At 41.3% G+C, this 23,118-nt stretch overlaps 1 protein-coding gene across 1 annotated transcript; it reads right to left on the bottom strand.

The window, feature by feature from the left end:
- Positions 1-15: 15 nt before the first annotated feature.
- Positions 16-20,867, bottom strand: LOC122406259 (uncharacterized). The gene is made up of 7 exons (XM_043411615.1): positions 19,693-20,867; positions 7,579-7,825; positions 7,290-7,489; positions 6,703-6,906; positions 5,337-5,564; positions 2,588-3,051; positions 16-2,348 (listed from the first exon to the last, which is right to left on the bottom strand). The coding sequence occupies exons 1-7, from the start codon at positions 19,745-19,747 to the stop codon at positions 309-311; spliced, it is 3,438 nt and encodes a 1,145-aa protein (XP_043267550.1). The 5' UTR covers positions 19,748-20,867; the 3' UTR covers positions 16-308.
- Positions 20,868-23,118: the final 2,251 nt, after the last annotated feature.

Genomic DNA, 23,118 nt, shown 5'->3' with positions numbered 1-23,118 from the left:
ATTCTCGTCGCTAATAAATCACAATTTTATCGTTCTATTTTTAGCCACTCCACCGTGCTCTGATTACAAGAGAAGTGGGTACTTAAAAAAACGACCTTTTCGAATCGGCCTTCTCCCGTTCAAGTCGCCGTTAAAATAGCAACTTCGGGGGAAAAAAATCACAAGATTCCATTATATTGTTCTTTATCAATCTCGAAGGAACGCTTGAGAAATTCGGTTCCTTAAAAATGCAGGTTTAATGCTATTTATTTTGTCTCGGTCTCAAGCTAGTTTTATAAAACAGTCGCTCATCTTGTACCCGTAAATATTTAACGATCTCTCTCTGTTAGAGGATTAAACATTCCCATTTCCTCCTCGGGTATCAACGGTATGTACCTGGTTCGAGGATCTTTATTGCGCTCGTAAGCATATGGGAATAAAATAGCTCGTTTGTTGAGGGGATTATCGCGGGGTTTTTCAGTCGCGACAGGAATTTTCTGTATGTGCGAGGTAATGCTCGTTGTTTCTGTGGTTCGCTGACTGGTCGATTGTTCATTGGTATCTTTCGGGGCGAGGAAAGTATCGCGGTCTGCGAAATCGACTAGCGGTATGTACTTTCGCTCTTCCGGTTTGTCCATCATCGACGAATTCACGTTCGATATCGAACTCGATGATTCTCCGTATTTTCTTGCGGAAGCGTCGACGCCGAACTCGGAATTCGCCGTCAAAGGGATCGGACTTTGAGGACTCGTCGACGCCACGTTCCAACCTGATCTCGAAGACATTCCTGCCTCTCTTGCTTCCATCGAATTCTGACGATCGCTCAACGTCGCTTTCGAGTCACCGGAATCACTCTTGTTCCTCGTCTTGTCAGTGATAGGAACCCAATCGTCGATCTTGGTGTCAGGACCCGCCTCGGTATCCTCGATTGGCGGATTCCAAACTACAGCCCCCTCGCTCATCCACCTACTCGCGTAATTCTCATTATTCAACGATCTCGAAGAGTTCCTTTGACTTTTGTCGCTCTCCCTCTCGATCGGTATCCAATCACTTTGCTCGCTATTCAGACTCTCCCGCTGTCTCGGTAGCGCACTTTTTTCACTCGTTGAGATCAATTCCGACGTCTCCGATTTACGTATTTCGCCGGGCAACGCTGCTCTAATATTTTCTCCACTCGCCCTCAAGGCTTGCAGTCTCTCCATTTCTTTGCCCGTTCTCGATGAGCCACTCGTCACTTGTCGATCGTTCGCTACACCCCGGCCTTCACTGTTGTCTACTTCGTTGTTTTTCACTGTATTTTCCGGAGATGCAACATTATCCGGGACAGGAGAGTCGCTCGTGGTATTTTCCTCGAGATCGGTCAACGGAGGAAAGTACTTGACTCTCTCCTGTCGCGCACTCCCACCGAAGCTGGGCGTGTACTGTGAAATCAGTGGGAGCAATGTTTGCCTGGCGTATTTTTCGGCTTGCGCGAGAATGCCGACGATTCGTTCGGGCAAAAATTGCACTGTGAACGCTCTTATGGCTTGGGTCGAGTTGGATCTCGAGGCATCTTCGGGATCCTCGTTGCTTGTTTCACCTTGAGAATGATCGTCGTTTTTTAAATTTTGTCTCGTAGCGCGTGCTCGCAAAATCGGTTCAATTATTTCCGGTAATCTCATTGATCTCCCGGTTTCTTTTTTCGCGACTTGAGAACTGACCTCGCGAGCCTCACTCGTGTAATTCAGCGAAACGGTTGTTCTCGAGGCAGTTTCCGGAGTGCTGCTCGGCACGAAATTCGAGCCGGAGAAAGCTCTTCCATTTTCGATCTCTGTATTTTCCAACGAATTTGAGCCAGCGTCGCTGACGTCCACGTAGGACCAGGGGCTGGCGATGGACTTTTTCGAGTCCGTTATCGACGGACTATTCTCACCGTCTTTTGGTACGAATGCTATTTGTACGGATTCTTCTTTCATCGCTGGACTTGTGTTCTGGTCTTTGGTAAAGGGGCCAAGGCCTTTTTGAGGACGTTTGTTCTCGCTGACTGCATCGCCTGGATAAAGATCCTTCATTTCGTAATTTTGCTCTCTCGTGAACGGGCCAATCCCACCGGCAGGTTTCACCTCGTCGCTTTTCTTTTCCATCGGTTCCATCCGCATCGCAGCTAATTTCGTCGCGTTGCTGTGGCTCGATGTTGAATTATCGAGATCCATTGGGTTGTTACATTCGCCCGGATACAACGGGAGAAATACGGCGCGTCCGGATTCAAGGGGAAGGCCTCTCATGCAGACTGACAAACTTTTGCCGAAACTATCGAGCACCGAGACCTTGTCAACGCTCCATGATACGAGGCCCGAGGATATCCAGCCGCTGTACGCTGTGTACTTGATCTGAAAAGGGGTAATTAGATTGAAGTCAGACAAATAAGGTTCGGTAGCTTGGAACGAGTCTGGCTGTTGATTTTTCCTCCTTATCCTGGCATACTTTTCACATTCATTCGAGATTTATACGACGAAAAGGAAATTAGATACGGAGCAGTTGAAACGAATCGATGGCCGATTTAAATTCTCGCTCAAATGTGCTGAGACTTTTTTTTTCCTTATTATTACTATTTTTATTTTTCCATTACCTCGATCGCTCCTAAATCCGCAACCGCCGGATGAGGTACGACGATTTTTTGGAGTATCGAGCCAACGAGAAGTTCCTCGTCATCTTTGCGCGTCATTGTGAAAGTTTCATTAAAGTTGTTTTGCCCAACCAACGTGACCTGCAACTTGCCGTAACTTCTAGCCGGTCTCTCGCCTCGGCTGTTGTAGACCTTGACCTGATATTGATACGCGCAAAAGGGTTCTTCCTCCCGGGTTACCAGGTAGAGCTGACCACGTGCTCCAGTCGCGTCGCTGTAGTATCCCATGTCGCCGCACGACCGCTCGTCGCCATTAACCCCGCATGGAAAGCAATCCCCCTTCAGCAAACCATCGTAACCGCTTTCACAGGGAAACGCCGGAAATCGGCACTTTGGGCTGACCGAGTCCGTGAAAAGTTTATAAGCTCGTCGATGATTGCACAATGACCTTCCCTCGATCGAGCCACCTTAACGAAATTCAAAATTCATTATCAATCTATTAATTTGCCTCCATCAAATTCACGACGATAAGTATACGAACATTTCAATATTCTACTTTCCCCTTCTTCCCGAGGGAGAAGTACTCGTACAACTGTATAACAATGTGAATTTGCCAAGTGCCACTATTTCGCTTCCTTTTTTTCATTCATGGCTACCGTTTTATTTTAAAAGACAATTGCAAAACGAATTGCTAATGAACATACTCTTAGACGGTTCCATGACTGTAAATCACACGACAAAATATCACACAGACCTCACCATTAAATTATTTTGGTAAAAGTAAAGGTAAAGAATTTGTAACGAGTGGTCTCGAAGCCAAAGTACAAACCCAAACAAACAAACACCCACACACACCCAAAAAAACAAAAACAGACACACACTTTGGGCGATTGATACTAGACTGCAATCACGATTGTCTACATATAATAGACGGAGTACATCAGGCATTACCACTCACTCTAACGTTACTGCTAACCGTTGGCTGTTCATTCTGAGAGAATGAACAATACTCAAAACATACACACACAACATTGAGCTTCGATTAATTCGTGATAAATGCTTGCTCTTCGTATACAATCGACGTGATATTTTGTCACAGTTATTTTTGGTCGTGTGAGATTTTGTGTGTGTGTGTGTGTGTGTGTGTGTGTGTGTGTGTGTGTGTGTGTGTGTGTGTGTGTGTGTGTGTGTGTGTGTGTGTGTGTGTGTGTGTGTGTGTGTGTGTGTGTGTGTGTGTGTGTGTGTGTGTGTGTGTGTGTGTGTGTGTGTGTGTGTGTGTGTGTGTGTGTGTGTGTGTGTGTGTGTGTGTGTGTGTGTGTGTGTGTGTGTGTGTGTGTGTGTGTGTGTGTGATATTTAGACGTGCTACCCTCTTAGCCAACCGGAGGCTGAAATAAATCTTTCTTGTCTTCACATATGTAAATTTATCCTTCTCCGGATTAACGCGTGGACTAAGCCAATAATTAGTAAAATCCTTGAGAGTCTCCACCGAATAGCTATTTTATTCTTAGTTTTTTTTCGTAATATGACACTTTGGATAAGAGGTCTGAAGGACACGTGATCGGAGTTTGGCATGCGGGAATGTGTTTTTGTATCTTTCACGTTCGGATTCGGACTATTCGCCTTTCTGTCATAAATTCGTCAATAATGAGCATCCAGAAATGACGGTGTCCTACTTTCTTCATCTCATTTGTATAGGCGAGCGTCATATCGGACACGTCGTTGCCGCGTCGACCTGAAGGATCATTTTTCCTGCCAATATGAGCGTAGGAGGTAAAACGATCCGTATAACTCTCATCCTATCTGGTGTGTAACGCTCACAGAATGAACCGTTGAGAAGTGAAAAGGAGACGATGACGACAACGGCGATGAGGTTGGACCGTAGCTTTCTAATCGTCACGAAATCCGGGCGAGACAGTTATGTGCGTTTGTGTGAATACGCGTCCGTATGTGTGTGCGTGTGTCTGTTTACACCTGACTCTGTGCGAAGAGCTCGATCCTTTCCAATTCGGTCGTGAAATGTGAGGGAAAGAAAAAAAATAATAAAAAGGGGGAAAAGAGAAACAAGGGCGAAAGAATGAATCGAGAGGCAGATATTCCGAATCCCCAGTGACTCCTCGGAGTTCAGTGACCAAGTGACCACTCGCATGTAGAAATCACTCGTCGCTGGTCTGCTCTCGACGAACTTGATCTACTCAACGACTAAGAAAACCCATACGCTTTCGTAATAACTCACTTTTTACGTTTCTATTTATCCATCGATAATATTTTTATCGATTGATGCTGACTGATACTTTTTCGTTGATGCTGGAATAAGCCGACGGGGGGGGGGGGGGGGGGGTAATGGAAACGGTTATCTGCCTGAAACTATTCATCAACTTTGAATCTTTTTTTCTTAACGTGGAGCAGCTGTTAGCAGTACAAGAAAGGTTGATTATTATGCGATATTTATTAAGATAGCAAAGGTAAATTTATGGGTAAGAAAGTGGATTGAGAAAGTAATTGGGAAAATTGATTTCATTGTTTTTCGCTTTGAGGCTCCGACCTTTTTTGTGCTGCAGAAATCGAAAGAGTTGACAGGGAAAAAGTTTGAGTGTGCAGTTTTCTCGATAAATTCTTGTGTCGAAATGCATTCCGAAGAATCACTTGGCACAAAAATCGCAGTTGTTTATAGTTTTTACCGGAATTATTACGACACAATTACAATGCGGAATGCAGTCGGATCGAGTTGTTCAGTCAAAAAGGTAAACTTACTCCAAATAATATCGGAAACAGCTCCGACGAAGAGATTGGAGCAACCAGTTTGCATTCTTCCACCGTTTGGATAAAAATCAACATCGCCCATTGGTTGCCAAGATCCCAAACCGCCTAGAATGAGTTGTTCGCCGTTGCTGTGAATCACGTCGACGTAATTCGCATCAGTTTCGTCGAGTCTTGCCCGTGGATCCTGCGATTCGAACAGCGGTCCGGCTGGATCAAGACCTGTAGGCAAACAGCGGCCGGTACATGCCTCACAATCCATCAAAACGAAAAGGAATCTTGTGCTAATATCACGATAACCATTTCTCGACTAAACCATAAACGCACATTCTTCATAGACCCATATATAAATACGTGAAACAAGAGGAACTCGATAGGAAAGTAAAATATTTTTCTAACGATTGAAGAAGCTTTTGCCCCGAGGATCTCGGTCCAATTAAACGAGTGTGACGACTCGTTGCGGTTTCTACTTGCCCCTCGGGGATCATTTACCGGAACGTCCGTACCGAACGTATTTATTTATTGTAATAAGCACATGCATATGGTGCGCTTCAAGTGCACTCGAGTCTGTCTATTAATTCATTGGAATAACTAGTTAGATTAGTGAAAAACGTCGCTTCTCAGTGCTTAAACTCCCCGGAAGTTATGTCGATAGCTCATCGTAAATACTGTTAAAAAATCTACGTTTTCCCACCATTTCACCATGAGAACTATTTTTTTCAATCAGGCCCGTATCCTTCAACGTCGCGTATCCACTTATCTGTCTGGAGTAGAAGCTAATTTATTTATCGGTTTATATACGATATGGAACAGCCCGTATGAACATGTTTGCACTATTTTATAGCAACTCTCGTATAACAAGTGGTCGTTGTGCTCGCTTTCGAAGTGATCACCCGTACGCGACGTGTATTTATCGGTGTACAATGTGAACGTAAAACGATATGGTATGCTCGTGTTCTTCTTTTCGTTACCCTACTATTTGTGTGAGGGGAAAACGACAAATCAGTGAAATGAAAACTTCATATGAACGGGAAAAAAAACGTGGATGCGGATCGAGATTATTTATGTCTTTTATAATTGAAATCTTTTTTTTTTTTGTTATTTTAGAACTTGGAAAATTTAATAATTATGGTTACTACACGTAATAAAATTTCTCTTTCCCAATAGCATTTATCTTCATTCTAACGACTTTCAAGATTTCAAATTCATTTACGAGACGAATACGAATGTCAGAGATCTGCAAGTCTGCAAATTTTCATTACTCGAGCAAGATGCAGTTCTGGGGATCCGGAAATTCTTTTTTCTATCGTTGACACGCTTCATGTCTCATCGACATCAACGCATTACTGTCATTGCGTACCAGTGATTCTCGAAACGTTTGCAAGCTCTGCTCCAGCGAATCCAGCCACGTGAGCACCCAGACTGAAACCTATGAGATGAACCTTCTCCAAAGGAACGTTCAAACTTCTAACGAGCTTCGCCAATTGTCGCCCCACGAGTCTCGTGTTTGCGGCTGCTCTCACGTAGTTCGGTATAGCACTGCCGAGGCTCCAGTCAACGCATACTAAACGAAACCAAACAATTTCATCAAACGTCAATCAGCTCTGATTCGCCACTGTCACTTACGAACTTCTCAAATGTACTTTGAATTGTTCAAGCTCGATACATTTTCCACTATCGAAATATAGAGGGTTCTGTGCAAAATCATCTTTTCAATTAGTCTGTTCAAACGATTTTTTTTCCATCGGTCATCATTCCGGATGACCGAAATTTCCAGCAGGATTCTTTAGGCTCGACTCGTGATGTTCTTTTGTCTTCAGAATGCTCCGGAATACAGTGATTCAATTTGTAATTATAGGGTTTGGGTCCATTGAAATTGTCTCGAACCAGATAAACTCTTCGCTGTTAGTGCTCGGGGTCGCGAAGCTATTTTATTTTATCACTCACCAATGTTGCAATCGTGAACGGACATCAGAGCCGAGCGCATTTCGTAGACCCACACGTGTTCGCACCCCGAGCCAAAACCATGGACTATCACTTTGGTCGGGAGATCCGGATCAATGGCATTGTTGACTTTGTCATTAATATCATCAGCTGGTACCTCCATGGGCACCGAGCGCGCTTTCCTACTCCCGTACATGAAGAATCTGGCGAAACGAAGAAAATATAAAAGTTAGAAATTAAGATGAAATTTGTACGCAAAAGAACGAGACGAATGAGGAAACGAATTCCGCACCTGGTACCGACGTCTTTCGGAGGTGATGGAAGCATCTCGAGATAACTGAACGGCCCAGTGTCCTCGAAACATCCAACTTCTTCGTAGCAAACTCTCGAGGTAGCTCTTTTCATTCTGTGAGAATTTTTTTTATGATTTTCCCATTGTCTCATTGACTCGACGACGGCGCGAAAGATCTCGGCGTCGTGACGCTCGTCCAGCGATTCGTCCAAAACGCTTGCCCATTCTGACGCCTCGGTAGGATCTCCTGACATGAAAAAAAATGTTTTTTACCATTCTTTAGACTCTCCCCATGTCACAGAGCTCGTCGAGGATTCAGAACAACAAAATGTACCTTTAATTAACAATGATTTGAGTAAACATTTTTCATTCTCAATTCTGAGAGCTTCGCTCAGATTAAATAGTAAGCAAATTATCTCACTGGAGGGTTTTCATTGTAAAATTATTGCCACCATTTGTGTTTTAACGTTGAATTTTTCTGTCGATTCGAATCCTCCTCATCGGATTATTTGACGGCCACAAGCACCGGCTGATGGCATTAAATGGTATTGCAACGTGTCACTCGATATCAATTATGCAAGAGTTTCATGCAATCGTAGTAACAGGCTGAATGAAACGACGTTTATGCATGATTTTATTTTTGTCAATGTGTCGATAGTCGTTACGAGTCTAAAAGCTGAAATTAGCATTATAATTATATATCGCTGAATTGGCATGCCACTGAAAGCGTGACGCAAATGAAATGATAGGGTAACGGTACTGGATCACGAACGCGATTGACAATTTTCATCGATCTTGTTTGTTATTTCTCTTTCTCATGTTCGCTCCTCTTTTTTTTACCGCTTCACAGAGCCCTCATTCACGCGCGGCACACGTGCCGATTCATTACGAATGCTCCCGTCGCAACGGTACCTATGAAAACGAACATATAGGTACGATGACTAATGCGAGAGACGAACCGACCGTCAGACTCAAATTCTTTATGCGTGTGTGTAGAATTTGAAGTCGACTTAAGTGGACGTATGTGCTCCCTTATGAAATACTTTTGTGTTTCTATATATTCCGGAAATTATTTATTGAATTTTTTTTAGAAGAACCACTCTTCTGCATGCGCAGAGTATAATTAAAGTAGGTTCAGCATATCGAGCGTATGCAGATGGAAGTGCGCGGCAACGAGATTCATTCGTGTAACGATAAAACATAATGATCAATTATTTTTAGAAAGTTGATCATTTATCTTTGATAGAAAATGCGTTTAAGCACTTTTGGCTCGTTAATGCATTTGATCGCAATGATTTTTCATCGATTTGCTCAGGCGATCCGAGAAAAGCGAAATTTCCATAATTTTTAAACGAATTATCGTAATCCTTTGAGAATCGATATGGAAAAAAGTTATTTCTGCATTTACTGTTCAATTATGACTGAATAACAAGTAGAATTTGAGGTCTCTTAGGAAAAAAGTCCGGCTTCTCCTAATTTTTTCCACAAGTTATCACACACGTCACCGTTCATAATCTATAATTTCTAAGCATGTTGATAAAAAGTTCAGCGATCATTCGATCGGAGCACGTCGCTTCGGCTTGTTCGATATGCTCCTATTTTAATATTATTACTTTCAGTCACGCTCCTGGGATTGATCGCTCCGAGAAAATTGCTGCACCTGCCGTTCCCTAGTCACGACTCTTTTTTTCCCCCCTGAAATCTTCCGTATTCCCTCATCACCGGTGAGTCCGGGTCGAAGACTCATCAACCGCCGCGTGTGACTATTTAGCAGTCGCAATAGTACCATTTTTCATTCCAGTGTCACGCCTCGTAACTTTTGAACTTACGACCCATATTTTCGAGTCCGTCGTACGGGACGAAGTTTCACAGGGTCTTTCGACGTTGCTCTGGAAATTACAATTTTCCTCACGAAATGTAAAAGCCTCAAATATTCCGAGCTCCGTTTCCAATCACATTTTATTGCTATAAATAATCGATGAAAATCCACCAGAATTCATAACGATTGCAACAAGATGCGATACTTGATAATCCCTTTTTTCCATCCCGAGACATATAATGTTCTCAAGAGTTGAGTAATTTAATGGCGTGCGACGGCAAACGACAGGCAAAATCGATCTCGGTCGAGGCAACGAGAGTGTTATTTTTATAACCATTTTTCAACTCCATTAAGTCCGACATTCTCTTTTCTTCGTCGTCTTGTTGCGAGACCCAGTACAGAGAAGGGATCTTGCGAAATGTAAAGGTGGTAAATTTGAGGTAATAAATCTCAATATGCTTCTTATTCTTCAGTTCCATTACACCGAGCGAGTCGTGCGATCGTTCACATCCTAACAAAGAACATTTCCAGAGATTCGATGCCTCGAGATTCAGGAAATTCCGAGGCTCATTATAATAACAGTTGTTTGCTTGATTTATCTTTTGATATAAAAAGAATATTCATGACTAGGTTACCGGGATAAGGTCGGATGTTATCCAGTCCGTTTCTCCGTGAGTTCTCATTCAACGTGTCCCGCGTGTATGTGTAATAATGACTATTTTTATTTATCATTTCGCATCATCATAACGTCTTGTTCATTGTATGCACGAAGCATGCTCAGAGTCTAGGTCTCTGGGACAAAAGCCTGTTACAATCTATGTAGGACTTTGCTGAGAGTTCCGCTTTTTATTCCAACTCGACGTCTCCCGGGGTCTCCGTATCTTCACGATCCATTTCTTGATCGCGTGAACGGGTTTCCCGTGCGGACCTCGCCGCGCGTACGCGACGAGACAAGCTTAATTCTTTGTTACGACCGATTCTCCCTTCGCTTCTTCCTCTTCTTCGTCGCTCCTCATTCTCCTCTCTTATTGTACGGTCCTTTTCTCGTACGAATCCTGATAACGGAAAGTAACTTACGTTTTGGTATGCGGAGAGGAGTCAGTCAAGGATCTATGCTCGACCGAGCGAGCTGAATAAATCCTACAAAACTGTATGAGCGCATCGGCACGAATGTATTCCGCGAGATGCTGGGCTCGAAAGGACTAACGCAGGATCGTAGGCGTCGGTACATTTTGACAAAATGATTATTTCCAATGCTTGGCTCAAGTTCGTCCGTTATCACCTTCTGCAAAGAAATCGCTGTGACGTTTTTTATGCACTCAAACTTTTGAGACTGTTTTATTTATTTTTCTCAGAGTAATCGAACTCCATAACTGACGTTTCTCTACAAGAAAATCGAAAATTCCAATGTTCTCTTCACAGTATAACTGTGTTTGGTTACGTACAGAAAAAACAAATGTTTTCTACGATAATGGATCGTGACGAAATGTCCTGAGGCAGTGATGAAAAGTACCTCGTTCGATGATTCAAATGAGTATCGTCCTGTCAGCAATAAATTGAAGAAACCGAGTCGATCAATCGATCACTACTTGAGATTTTCATCGAGCATCCTCCCTGCTCAAACTGTTAGTATCTGTGCGCATTGAACGGTGAATAAATAACGAAATGATGATTATCGTTGTAGAGAGATGAGGAATAAAGTAAAATTCGACATTGACGAGTGTAATAAACACCGTGGGTCAAGTTCTCGGTGAGCACGCTTTCTCAAAAATAATGATTACATCAAAAAGAGGTAGCCGAGTGTCTGACAGTGATCAATTGAATGAAAACAACGAGAGAAGAGAACGAAAAAAGCAACGGCAACAAAGCGGTTAAAAGGGTTCACGTGTTTGAACAAACACGAGAAAAAAAAACATCGAAACGAACGGATCATCAACCGGGGCTTAACGGGTGTTGCGAGACAATGCATCTCTCGGTTTCGACGCGCGTTCCACGACGTTCTCTTCCATCAGGGCCAGCACGAGACACGGCGGGGGATACCGGTGCGCCGAGTCTTTTTCTCGATATCAACGGATACCGTTGCTTCTATTACCCTCCTTCCCAACTCCATAAACTATTGTCAAACAGTAAGATTGGAATGAAACTTCATTCGCTAAATCTTCATGAATGATTAACCGAATCCTAAAAAGATGGCATTGTGTCTCAAAAGATTTCTCGTTGGACGGGAGAGTCCTCGAAACTTGTATTCGACCGACAACCTTGAGAGGTGCTCGAAGCAACTTTTGCGATTGAGCAACATACGCCTGCCGAGACTCACTTTAATCGACTCGCCGATACCGTTTTCAGGCCATGAATTAAGGTAGATCATGCCCGAACGATCGTATTTTATAGGTGTCTAAATTGGATCGATTTTTATTTCCTAATTAGAGATATTATCACTTTAAATTAATTTCAGAATTATTAATTCGAAATTGTAAATAAATTTTTTCAACGAATGAAATTACGAGCCATTACTCGAACGGGGATCCATCGCTGTGTGAACCCGAAATTTCATTCGTCCCTGGTGAAAATAATACTATAGTTTTTTATGCAAAAAATCGCATTAGAAAGCGCAAATGGAAAACACTACGGGAAATGGATCAAGAAAAAAAGTCGAAAAAAGTATTAACGAAAAGACAGAAGGCTGTGACGGGAATGAGTCAAGCCAGGAAGAAACAAAATTCCGAAATAAGCAAATGTGAGGTTATACGAATGCTCATTACTAATTTCGTTAAATCTTTAATGTAATATATTTTTATTACTAGTAAGACAATCGTCTCGAATTTTTTCCCAAATCTTCGTTATATACTTCATTATTATTATGTATTTTTTCATAAACTTCGTAAGAAGCGTTCACTTGGTACATGGAAAGATAAACGATTTTTTACCCATAGTCCTTACTACTCTTTGTATTTTTCTTCATATATTTGAATACTTGTATCACAATAACCAATGAGACGAACCCTTTAAAATTTGAAATGTGTGTCAGTCGACTACCCATTCAAACTCTGTGTAAATTTCAAGACTTTTTTAAGAAAATCGTTTCGTGCGTGAACTACCTTAATTCAATACACGTGTGCATCGCTAAAGTACAGTAGGTGTTCTATAAATGAGGTTTTATTGTATTATCAACTTAATTGCAGGTCGAAATAGTCACTATTATCGATTTCTTTCTAAAAGGGTCCCCCGTGGTCGAGGAGACTCAAAATTAGAAAAAAATAAGAATTTATACGTTTATATCCATTTTTTTCATGAGCATTTCGATCTCCACAGATTTCTCAGTGACACAGTTACCGGTGGCAGGAGACGGTGAACTGCCGTCTTAATGAGAGGGTCACCGAACTCTGTAAATGTGCTCGTCACACTGGAGATTGATGCAGAGGATGCAAAAGAAATAATGAGGAACGGGTCTTATGAGGTGGAACGTAAAAAGCTGTAGCACACATACAAGTGCTCCACGTGTCACATGAAACTGTATAATCTCTGAAAACTGACCCGGGCTGGAGAATGTCAGCGTCTGAGACACCTTCAAATCGCCTTGAATTATAACTTTTTTTTATAATGTTCGGTCTCGGTTCAGTTTCCTTGAAATGATAGCAGGTGGGTTCGAGCTTTGCCAGCATTCGAGGCTGACTCGTTCACGTTCGGATGAATAAATTAAAATTTTTTTTTCTATTATATTTTATGTTAATTGCGCAATTTGTTATTATTTTAAACATTCGACAATTTTGTTAAGTGCATCGATGTTTGCACGAGCCAAGTTGACATCCATTGATGTCGAATTCTTTGTTGTTGACGATTTATTGTTATTCCTGTTTTACAATCTTTCGGTTTGTGCCTTTGGACGAATAAATTGGATTCGAATGATTTTTTGATGAAACGAGAGATCCTCATTAGCAGTGCGATTCTCGTTGGTACTTCTAGACACCGCTGTTCCTGCAGCAAAGTGCGGTGGTGTTTGCATACTAGAAAAATAAAAGGTTTACGAGTGTACCGAACCGTCTCGGGGCGTTATTCGTTCAATGGACCGCGGGAAAACGAACGGTAGTCCAGTTACTTTTTTCTTCTTCGTCTTCGTTTTCTTCTCTTGCTGCTTTTTTACGCCAGTGATTCACAGCAGCGATACGCGTTCCGCTTTACGAAGATATCGTGATGTACCGGCGCGTGTATATACCTCAAGCATTGTTGTGATGTTTCGTTCGAACTATTGTCTGTGCTTTGAAATCCTGAAGCATGAACTCGACGAAAAAGGAAAATCTTGGCGTCCGGTGTTTTGGTGTAATTGCATGCTTTTTTTCACGATCGTTCGTTTCTAAATCTGTCAACAATAAGCATTCTATCGGACATTGTGAAATTCTTTTTTTTTTTTGTTATGGAATAATCGCGACACGTTGATGTGCCCGAAATAATCTTTCGACGTTCCGGCTACAAGGATTTACTATAGGAAATAATCAGCGAGAAAGTATCTTAATTATTTGACTATTTCAACCATCGTTCGGTGACACCAATCGGTATTACGCAGGAGAGACTGGGACTGAGTGCAGCTAATCGTGTTTCCGCGCAGTGCAACTCGGATTATGTATACGAAATTCGGTTTTTGAAGAAAATTCATGTCGCGAAGCAGACGTTGAGTTCAACGTTCACCCACACCCATGTCGATGCACATTGCACAAAACTTTTGCTCTTTATTTCAGATTCGTCACGATTCGCTGCCGAATTTATTTCCCGCCAAACTTCTTTGACGCGAACATCTTTTTTTGATACTGGAAATAGGGAGGCTATATGAAACAACAGGGAATAATTAACGAGCCATTTTGCAATGTAGATTTTTCAAAAACTGCACGAGCTGGAGACAGTTTTTGGTTGCAGGAATCGGCTGAAACTCAGTGAAAACATGGTCTCCTGCGTCGACCAGTTTTTCACAGTGGCCCTCTCTCGCAAACGCAGCACAGCGATGCATTGAGAAAGAACGGCTGAGCAACACTCTGCGAAGTTTTGTAGAAACAGGACCAGTGAAGTAAGAGGCAAAAAGGGGTTCGAGTGATGGGATGGGCTCGTAAAAGCCTAGAAAAGTATACGCGAGAATAGCCAACTTCCAATACTCGCTTGGGTAACTCGCTTTGTCTCAGTCTCTTCTGCTGTAGACCCACCACTTTTCTTCTGTTAAATACTTGAAATGAGTGAAAAACAAAATTGGTCTGTGTGCTCCATGCGGTGTGGCTAAATTACGCAACGGTTTCGTAAATTCTTTGGTACACGCGGCTAAGTTGGTAAAAGTATTTTAAAAAATGCGCAGATTTAACGACGTTTTTCAACAATGCGTTGTCATCTCCATTTACCAACCGTGAAAGTAATTTCTGCTCATTATATACGTATGAAAACCAACACCACACAAAAATTCGCTTATTTGGTTAGTGATCGTTCGTCCTTTGTTTTCATTTCTAATCTGATGAGAGAATTTTTCTCGAATCTTGAATCGTTGACCTTTAAAAACATGCTCGAGGCTCATTTTTTATTTTCGAATCCTGAAAGAACTTCTGAACACTTGAAATCCATCAGCTTTTCAAGTGTTCTGAGATGTTTGCTTTTTTCAACGAGGCGTCCGAATGAAGGCTGGCAGAGATTTCACGGCAGATGTATGCAAAACGAAAACTCGTATTTCGTGTATCCCTGTCAGCACGATTTTCAAACTCACCGATGGATGAAAGAACGGTTTCTATTTTCTTCCCACTTCTGCGTGATAATTCGAGTACAAACCTTTTCACTTCCGCTCAATGTTTGTTCGCCAGGAAATTAGGCTGGAACCCACAAACTGTTGACTCTCCTCCGAGACGAATGACCCGATTTGCCGTAGATCGACAGAATTAATTATACAAAACCACCTGTTCTATCCTCGTAGCTTCAGACGAACCGATTAATGAATACTTGAACAGCTTCCTCGAAAGAAACTGTTCCGAGAGAGTTGTTTTTGGCACTGTACGTACAATCCACTGCGTTAATTTTCAGACTCACGAAACATTGATCGAAAACAACTTTCTTTGGAATTAAACGAGGCTTTCGATGGTCCTTAAATGGGGAAAAGAATGATTTTTAAAGGATCAGAATAACCGAGTTAACAATTTTCCTGGTAGATTCAACGATTTGAAGAAGACAATTTCTCTGGATAATTGTTTTATTAATACAGGGACGGTATGAAATTAGAAATAATTCTTGGGACTAACGGTAAATAAATTATTAATCCTATTTCATCGAATAAACAAAAAATCAAGCTTTTGTTTGAGTTTCAGCACGCCTGCCAATTTTCTGGGGATAATTACTAGGCACTTAAGACCAATTCGTGACTCGTGACTTTCCGAGATACAAATTAGTGCTTCAAACTAATTTCTGAGAGGCTCTTTACTTATGTCACCCCTTGCGGTGTCAGATATCGTGATTACAATGTGCTTCCTATTCACAGGAATCCACTATTTCAGGAAATTAGTAGGAAAATAGTGAAAATTTCAAGTTTTTTAAAAGTCTGGCAATCGCAATGATTTCCTAATATCCGAGGAAGAGTACTCGCGTTGAAACTTAATTTTCTTTCGCGCCGACATTGAATTTCGAGTACTTCAACGAAAGAAAATAAAGTTAATTATAAGTTTCTGCGAATAGTGAAAGTTGGATCGTTACTGATTGAATTTACTACCGGGGAAGTTCCGGAAAAATTTTCGACAACCATTCCACAGTCCCTCGATGGTTACTTGCGTCATAAAACGAAAGTCGTTATAACGTTTTTAAAACGAGAAGATCCGTCCGATGTTGATGCACGACATCTTGGAAGCGAGTCACTTTTCCTCGAGGATAAATTCGACTTGCGTAAGGATAAATACCCCGTGAAATCTCAAACAACTCGCAGTTTCGAATGTCAAGATCCGGATCCGGAGAAATTCAGATCCGGGAACTCTGACTCACCTTTCAATCGTCGATCTGGTCGATTTCCTAACCAAATTTTGCAGAATTTCATAAATTCCTGGAATTAACTTCGACTAAACTGTGTGATAAGCTGAACAATGGAAATTTGTGGAAGGAAATAAAGTTCTGTTTTTTTGAAAAAATTCCAAAACGTTAAATGAGTATTTTAATTGAATCGTTGAAAATCCTTTGATACTTTCTGCTTTTGACTATACACCGGAGTTTTATTCAGTCATTTAAATCCTCAAAGGAATACAAGTAAGTGGTATTGAACGCTTCTTTGGGACAGTGCCAGAGTCCATTATCCAAGACGTTTGTCACGATTGTGAGAAAAAAACGAGTAAAATTCTTTCATGTATGAGAAAGTTTATAGCATATTCATTTCCGGCATCCTGCTCTCCGGTGAATAAACAAAAAAAGCGAAGAGAAACTTCGATTCCGGGATGCGAAGAATAGCCAAAATGTAGATAAATTAAATTAGTCGTTCGAAATTTGAACAATTAACAAGTAAAAACAACATTTATAAATATTTCATGAATTTCAGGCCTCTAAAAAAAATACTTTGCGGCTTCCAGTGAAAACCGCGTTGTAACCCTTTTCACAAAGCGTTTCGTTATTGAAAGAAAAATTAGTCGTCGTCATTGAGAATAGTCGGAGTCTCTATTTCCTTCTCTTTCTATCATACTATATTCGTCAGTGTCGTATATAATATGCCGATACGTGCATTCAATTACAAACGAAATTCGCTTTCACTGCTTCTCGTAACGCGAGCTTGTACGTAGGTTTGTCTGTACGCACTAAATCCTCGGGCCCAGAAATAGAAGCTCCACTGTTCACTAAGTAGCTACAGTCGTGATTTCTAAGTGAACATTTTCCTCTGTTATTGCCGCAGTATCCTCAGAAATGGGGCTATTTTTCGTGATTTTTTTCCATTTAACTGTCTTCCAGGTTTGTCATTGAATGAATTTTTTTTTCACGGTTTACTAGACCATTTAAGGAGGGTGGATCACGAAATCAAAATAATCAGAATCAGATTTAGCGTTAAATCGAAGTTCTTATGCCCGGCGGGATGTATAACTTTATACATGTAAACTCTATGCTTATACACGTGAACTTTAGTGTTCAATTACTCGAGAGCTATGCGCTAGAAAAATCTAAAAAGATTTATATTGTCTTATATATTTTTAAATAATACATTTACCAAATTTTATTAAATTTTTATCATTTTGAAATTCTTAATATTTTTAACATGATTTAGCATGGCAACATTGTATCGTCGCGATCCACCCTCCTTAAAGAAATCTTTAGAATTTATTTGGAGAACAGTTGAACCTGTGAAGTTATTATTGATTTCTGTTAATTATAATGGAATCTGCCTCTTTCTAAGATCCATTGAGAATAATTCTCATTCGTTATTGTTCTTTCATACTTACGACGTGTCAGAGATGATTTTAATTGTCCAATATTTTGACGAGCAATTGGTCATTCTGACATTTTGGAGCAGGCAGAATAAATAACTTCAAAGTCGTAATTTGACTGCATGAAGTCTACCAAGAGACATGCATTACTTGCAATGTCATAGCGAACCAATCAGAATTTCAAAAAAGCGAAAATTATTCGGGAAACTAATTCAGGTGTCATGTTCCGATGCTTTATCATCAAAGAATAGTGACGATTCTAAAGCGTAGTTTGAACACTATCACATTAATCTCAACATTATTCGAAGCGTTCAAAGAATTAAAAAAAAAAATAAATAAATAAAAAAACAATAAATAAAACCTGGGAAATTGTTTTTCATCATTTCATTCGAACTTTCAACGAATGTTTTTTTTTACGGGATTGATCGAGAATAATGATCTTCTTCTGTTGTTTTTTTCTGTTCACGACGTGTCAAGAACGAACATTTGGGAGCGCATGGAAAAATAACTTTGAAGCTTTTACTCGAACAGAATCGTGGAAAAATGGTGCCAATGGTCAAGTAATTCACGCGTCATAACTCTAATTTACAAAAAGTCATATATTTTGAAAACATGATTCGAACTCGGTATTACAAAGTTTTTACCTTCAATTTTAAGGTTTTCATTACTTCAATACTCCAACGAACCCATCGATCAAGAATAAATTGCTAAGAAAGAAGTGCAATTCTGCCTGATAAGACATGGAATAACTTCGATGTCTTATCCGCAGACATGGTCTAGACATTGGAGTGCGGACGACGAAAGAACAAGCGACCGGGGGACTCCAAAGAAGTTTTATCCCTCTCTCTCTCTCTTCCAATCAATCAGTGCGATTCTCGAGTTTTTACTTCCAAGAATTTCACATTAATCTTCTCCTCGTTCTCGTAGACATGGAGCAAAACAAAACTCATGATTTTTCGATTTCTTGACCTCGAGCAGCAGGTCACTGATGTCGACTTCACTCTTGCGATTAGTAACGAATGCTCTTCAATTTTTTTCAAGAAAAAACCAACGAGGGATCTCGTATTCTTCTGACTACATTTCCTATAGCAATAAAGAAAAAGTACTTTGACTCGAGTAATTTCAAGGTCATCAGGTAAAAACTAATATAGACACCTGCCAACAGTAATTCTTTCCTAAAAGTAGCAAAACTCTGTTGATCAAGCACGTGCGATCGCATTACCGCATCGTGTTATGGTTAGCTCCCAATATTTCACACGAGAAGATTCACGCAGGTGGATGAACGTAATGCACGTTGCTCTTACGTTTCACCCGAATGGGCCCAGTATGCACGGAGGTCGATATGATTTTGCGGCTCGTTTATATCGTTCTGCGACCTTCGCTGAGCGAATAACGATTAGTACCGCCCTCGTGAGTTAGTTTTGTTGCTCTCGTCTCGTCGATACCGGTTTGGAGGAGTAATTCAGAGCTGAATGGCAACAAGAGCGGTCAGTCGCCACGGGAGGATAAATTTGTTGGAAACTTTTGGAAATTTCTGTACTAGTTTACACGTGGGCCTGTCAGACTGATTTTGTTGCGCGAACGTGACGTTTGTACGAAATATTAAAATCTTTATTTCTCATTCCGCATTCGAGGAATGCGATAATTTTTTTTATCGCTGAGAGAGAATAACAGAATTAAAATAATGATAACGTTGAAATAAAAATATTTTGGGGGAGATCGAAAAGAGCGTCTGCATGATGGTAAAAACAATACGAGCAGAATCACAAAGGCACGTGGAAATTCAACGCCGTTGACGTTTGACAGCGACGAGAAGTATCAGCACTTCGAGTCGACTGTGATCAACACGCTTTCACATTGTGATAAGAAATTTTCGTAAATACCTACCGATTATACTAATCCAAGGAAGTATTAAGAAAACGATGAATGTTTTGCTGTTCATCGCACGTTTATTCCCCCTCGACCCGCTCCGACTCTTATCTCTCGTTGCTTATTTTGATTAATCTTCTTTATTCTTGCCCTATTCGTAAACGTCTCTTCGGCTGTTAATTATTCATCAGATCCATCGTACCCTTTCACTGTATTCGTATCCGTTCGATCGGCTGATAATGTCATCGGGTGTTCACCATTGAGTGACAGATCGATCGGATGGTTTGTCACGGAAGACGAGCGAAGGATAAAGGACGAAGGAGCGAAGAGATGTGCAAACAACGGGTCGATGCCACACGAGAGGTCCGACGCGTGCGACGTTTCCGTTACCAATTTCTTTAGCACTTTCACCATAAAATATATAAAAGCGCGCTCTCAACGCGGACAAACGAACGCACGAACACACAATTATACGCACACGGATGCATGTGATAACAACACACACGGGCACATGCACCGGAACAGTTGGAAACTAGCGAATGCTTTCCTCGCGAAATTCAATGTTTTTCAATCTCTCATCAAAACGATTATTTCCGTGGGTAAGATCGCTGCAGAATTGCTCGGAATTTTTCTCCCGTGAAGATCTTTCAATCGACGATTGCCACGAGCACTTCGCCAACGTTGAAGTTTATATTTTCGTACTAAAATCCGTGCAACACACTGAAGACACCGATGCTCCGAATTCCACGATCGCTCGATTCCCCTAGCTCGAAATCCATTTAAAAAATATAATCTGATGGATTTTCCGCCTACAAATCCGCACGCTTTCCAAATCTATTCGCACAGCCGAGCGCGTTTCCCGGAGTCTCCTCTCGTTTGACGTTTCACGTCAGAATCGGTGCTCTCATTACAGCGATGCTTTTTTTTCCTTCCCAACGCACGTACATCAATTTCGAGGGTTTTCAAATCCGCGGAATTACTCAAGCGTCTTCAATCGCCCGCACGCATCTCGTTTTTCACGCGCTTTTCGATCCCACAAACTCTAACGCACTTTACTTTTGTGTGTTTGCGTTGCCGCTGTTACATGTATGTGTCTCTCGAAGTCGTTGAGGATCGCGGAGGCCTTAATCCAGCGAAGAGAGAGTTGCGAGCATGCAACCAGGAACGCGCTTACTGACTTGGCCTGCCTCGTGGCCTACTATAACAGAACTGACTCCCACCGATCCTCGGTGCCGAGACTTTACCTGTGGTGACTGGCCGCCAGAAGAAACGGTGTTTACAAGCCGGGTGTGAGAGACCGGCATGAAAATGTGAGCGTCTGTGTCTCTGTACGTACGAGTATTTGTATTTCAAGTGTCACTCACACGTCACATAAAGTTTAACAATGTATTAATCGATAAATTCGCGGAGTACTGTGACGCTGAAGCAAAAGTCAATAACAACGAAGCACGGTGCGTGCGAGACTGTTTTGCCAAGCGACGGAGAACACCGGAACAGATTCCGATTCGCGGTGAAAACGTATTGGCAAAAAAAATATTGAGTTTCCTGAAAAATCGGTTCCGGGACTGCCCTGGGTCGTTGGAAACGCAGAAGCTTGGAGGACAGTTTGGAAAACGTTTGTAGCTGTAATAAAAAATCGAAAAAAAACGTAATCGGGGGATTGAAAATGGCCAAAAGCATTTTCGCGTGACGAAACCCACGGATCGTTCTCCCGGAAAATTGGTCTTGGGGTTTACCGTTCGGGGCTCATTCTCGGGTTATCCGACCGACCTCGGATTCTTCGATTCCCCTCTCAGGAATCCATTTTCGCACATTTTCGAACGGAGCCTCCAATCCGATGAAAGTTTACGACTCATTTCCATATACCCGCATCAGGACGTTGCTGCTTGATGGTAATTCATTATTTACTCAAATTATGATAACTGTAGGGAATTGTGAAAATGGCTCATTTCGTGATGAAACACGCGCAAGTATTTTCAAATCTACCTGCATAAATGTGCATATGCATAAATACGACGATTCTTGTCAATAAAACAGTGCATGCAGGTGCAGCGGGAAATGTATATGTTCGAGACAGGAAACAAAACTTCCGCGGTACGAAACGATGAGAGCACAATGAGATCCAAGTACAATAACACAAATAAGAAGCATGCATTACGCGAGCATTACACGGTTCAAGTTCATTCGTCGTAAATCACGAGGAGTATTCAATGGAATCGTTATACAATAATCTGGTGTTTGAACAATGGGCGAACAAATGATGGAAAAGTTGAGGGAATATTTGTCTGCAGTGCTCAATGCGATTTAAATATTATTTCGTTGTGCGCTGGTTCGAATGATCCTTCGAGAAAGTTTAAGTGGAATGATCTTCGTCTGTGGCTGTTTCGCGAACTTTCAAAACGTCTCTTTATTTTCAGGATAAATATTTAGCAAGCGATACGTGTGCGAATGATTAGTTTCGACTAGTCGTTTCAGTCAATTCATTGCATTGATTAAATATGAGTTTGCATTTCATTTATTTATTGACTGGTTTCATAAAAATTATCTCCAACTGCTTATGATGAAAGTTACTTTTCTCCAGGTATTTCCAACGACGGTACTCAAAGAAGAGGATGATCAAATTTTTATCTTCATTGATTCAATCTCATTTTTCGATCTCTCTAAAGCTGTGGATACGAAGTAGAAAGGGAAGAATTTAAACCACAAATTTCGTAAGATTCATGGCCTGTGCAGAGATCGCGATGAAATCGGGAATAAAATAGAGCGACGGGGAAAAGCTATTCGTCTATTTGTAATCCGCGTTTGGTGGTAAAAAAACGTCTGAACAATGGGAGATCACGTTCCGTTACGCCGATCGGCTTCAGCGTGATTGAATTCTCAGCCCATTTTTGCTACGTGCCGATCGCGAACCGCCAGCCGAACATGGATCCAGAAATTTTCCGGAGCTGTCGCAATCGACGAGTTTCACTGAACGTATTAAAGGAGTGGAAAATCGTGAAGCAAAGTTGACACTCTACTTTAGCCGAGTTATTAAACGCAATGGAAAAATACGCTTGAAATTTAATAATGTGTTTAAAAAGCAATGAAATCGAAGCTTGCGTTATACGAGTGCAGATAAGAATAATGAATGAAAGTTTGCGAGGAACGAAGACGAGGATTTATGCTGACTGTTAGGAATGATCTTCAATGCTGCAAGAAAAAACGGAAACGATGAGTTTTTCACACCGGAAACGCATGGACTTTATTTCCTCGTCGATTTTTCAACGAGTAAAAGATGGATGGTCACGGAGAATCGCCGCAGAGTCCCTTGCAATCAGAGCCCATTAAAGCGAATACAGTTTCATCTTGTGCAACGACGATGAGCTTCAGTTTATACGTATATACATTTGAGTTTGATTTGAGTTTTATTCGTTGTTTCATTGCAACATGATCGTTCGCGAGGGC

This window comes from Venturia canescens, chromosome 1 (genome assembly GCF_019457755.1).
Source record: "Venturia canescens isolate UGA chromosome 1, ASM1945775v1, whole genome shotgun sequence".
In the NCBI taxonomy this organism is placed as follows: domain Eukaryota; kingdom Metazoa; phylum Arthropoda; class Insecta; order Hymenoptera; family Ichneumonidae; genus Venturia; species Venturia canescens.
The sequence above is the reverse complement of the archived record's forward strand: the minus strand, read 5'-3'. Positions and strand labels throughout refer to the sequence as shown.

Bases quoted from the DNA above. Each gene is read 5' to 3' on its own strand.
- LOC122406259 (XM_043411615.1), bottom strand. From the start codon at position 19,747: ATGAACAGCAAAACATTCATCGTTTTCTTAATACTTCCTTGGATTAGT. The intron at 7,826-19,692 runs GTAGGTATTTAC...TTTTCATGTCAG, and splicing joins TCCTTGGATTAGTATAATCG to GAGATCCTACCGAGGCGTCA. The intron at 2,349-2,587 runs GTAATGGAAAAA...ACCCCTTTTCAG, and splicing joins CGGATTTAGGAGCGATCGAG to ATCAAGTACACAGCGTACAG.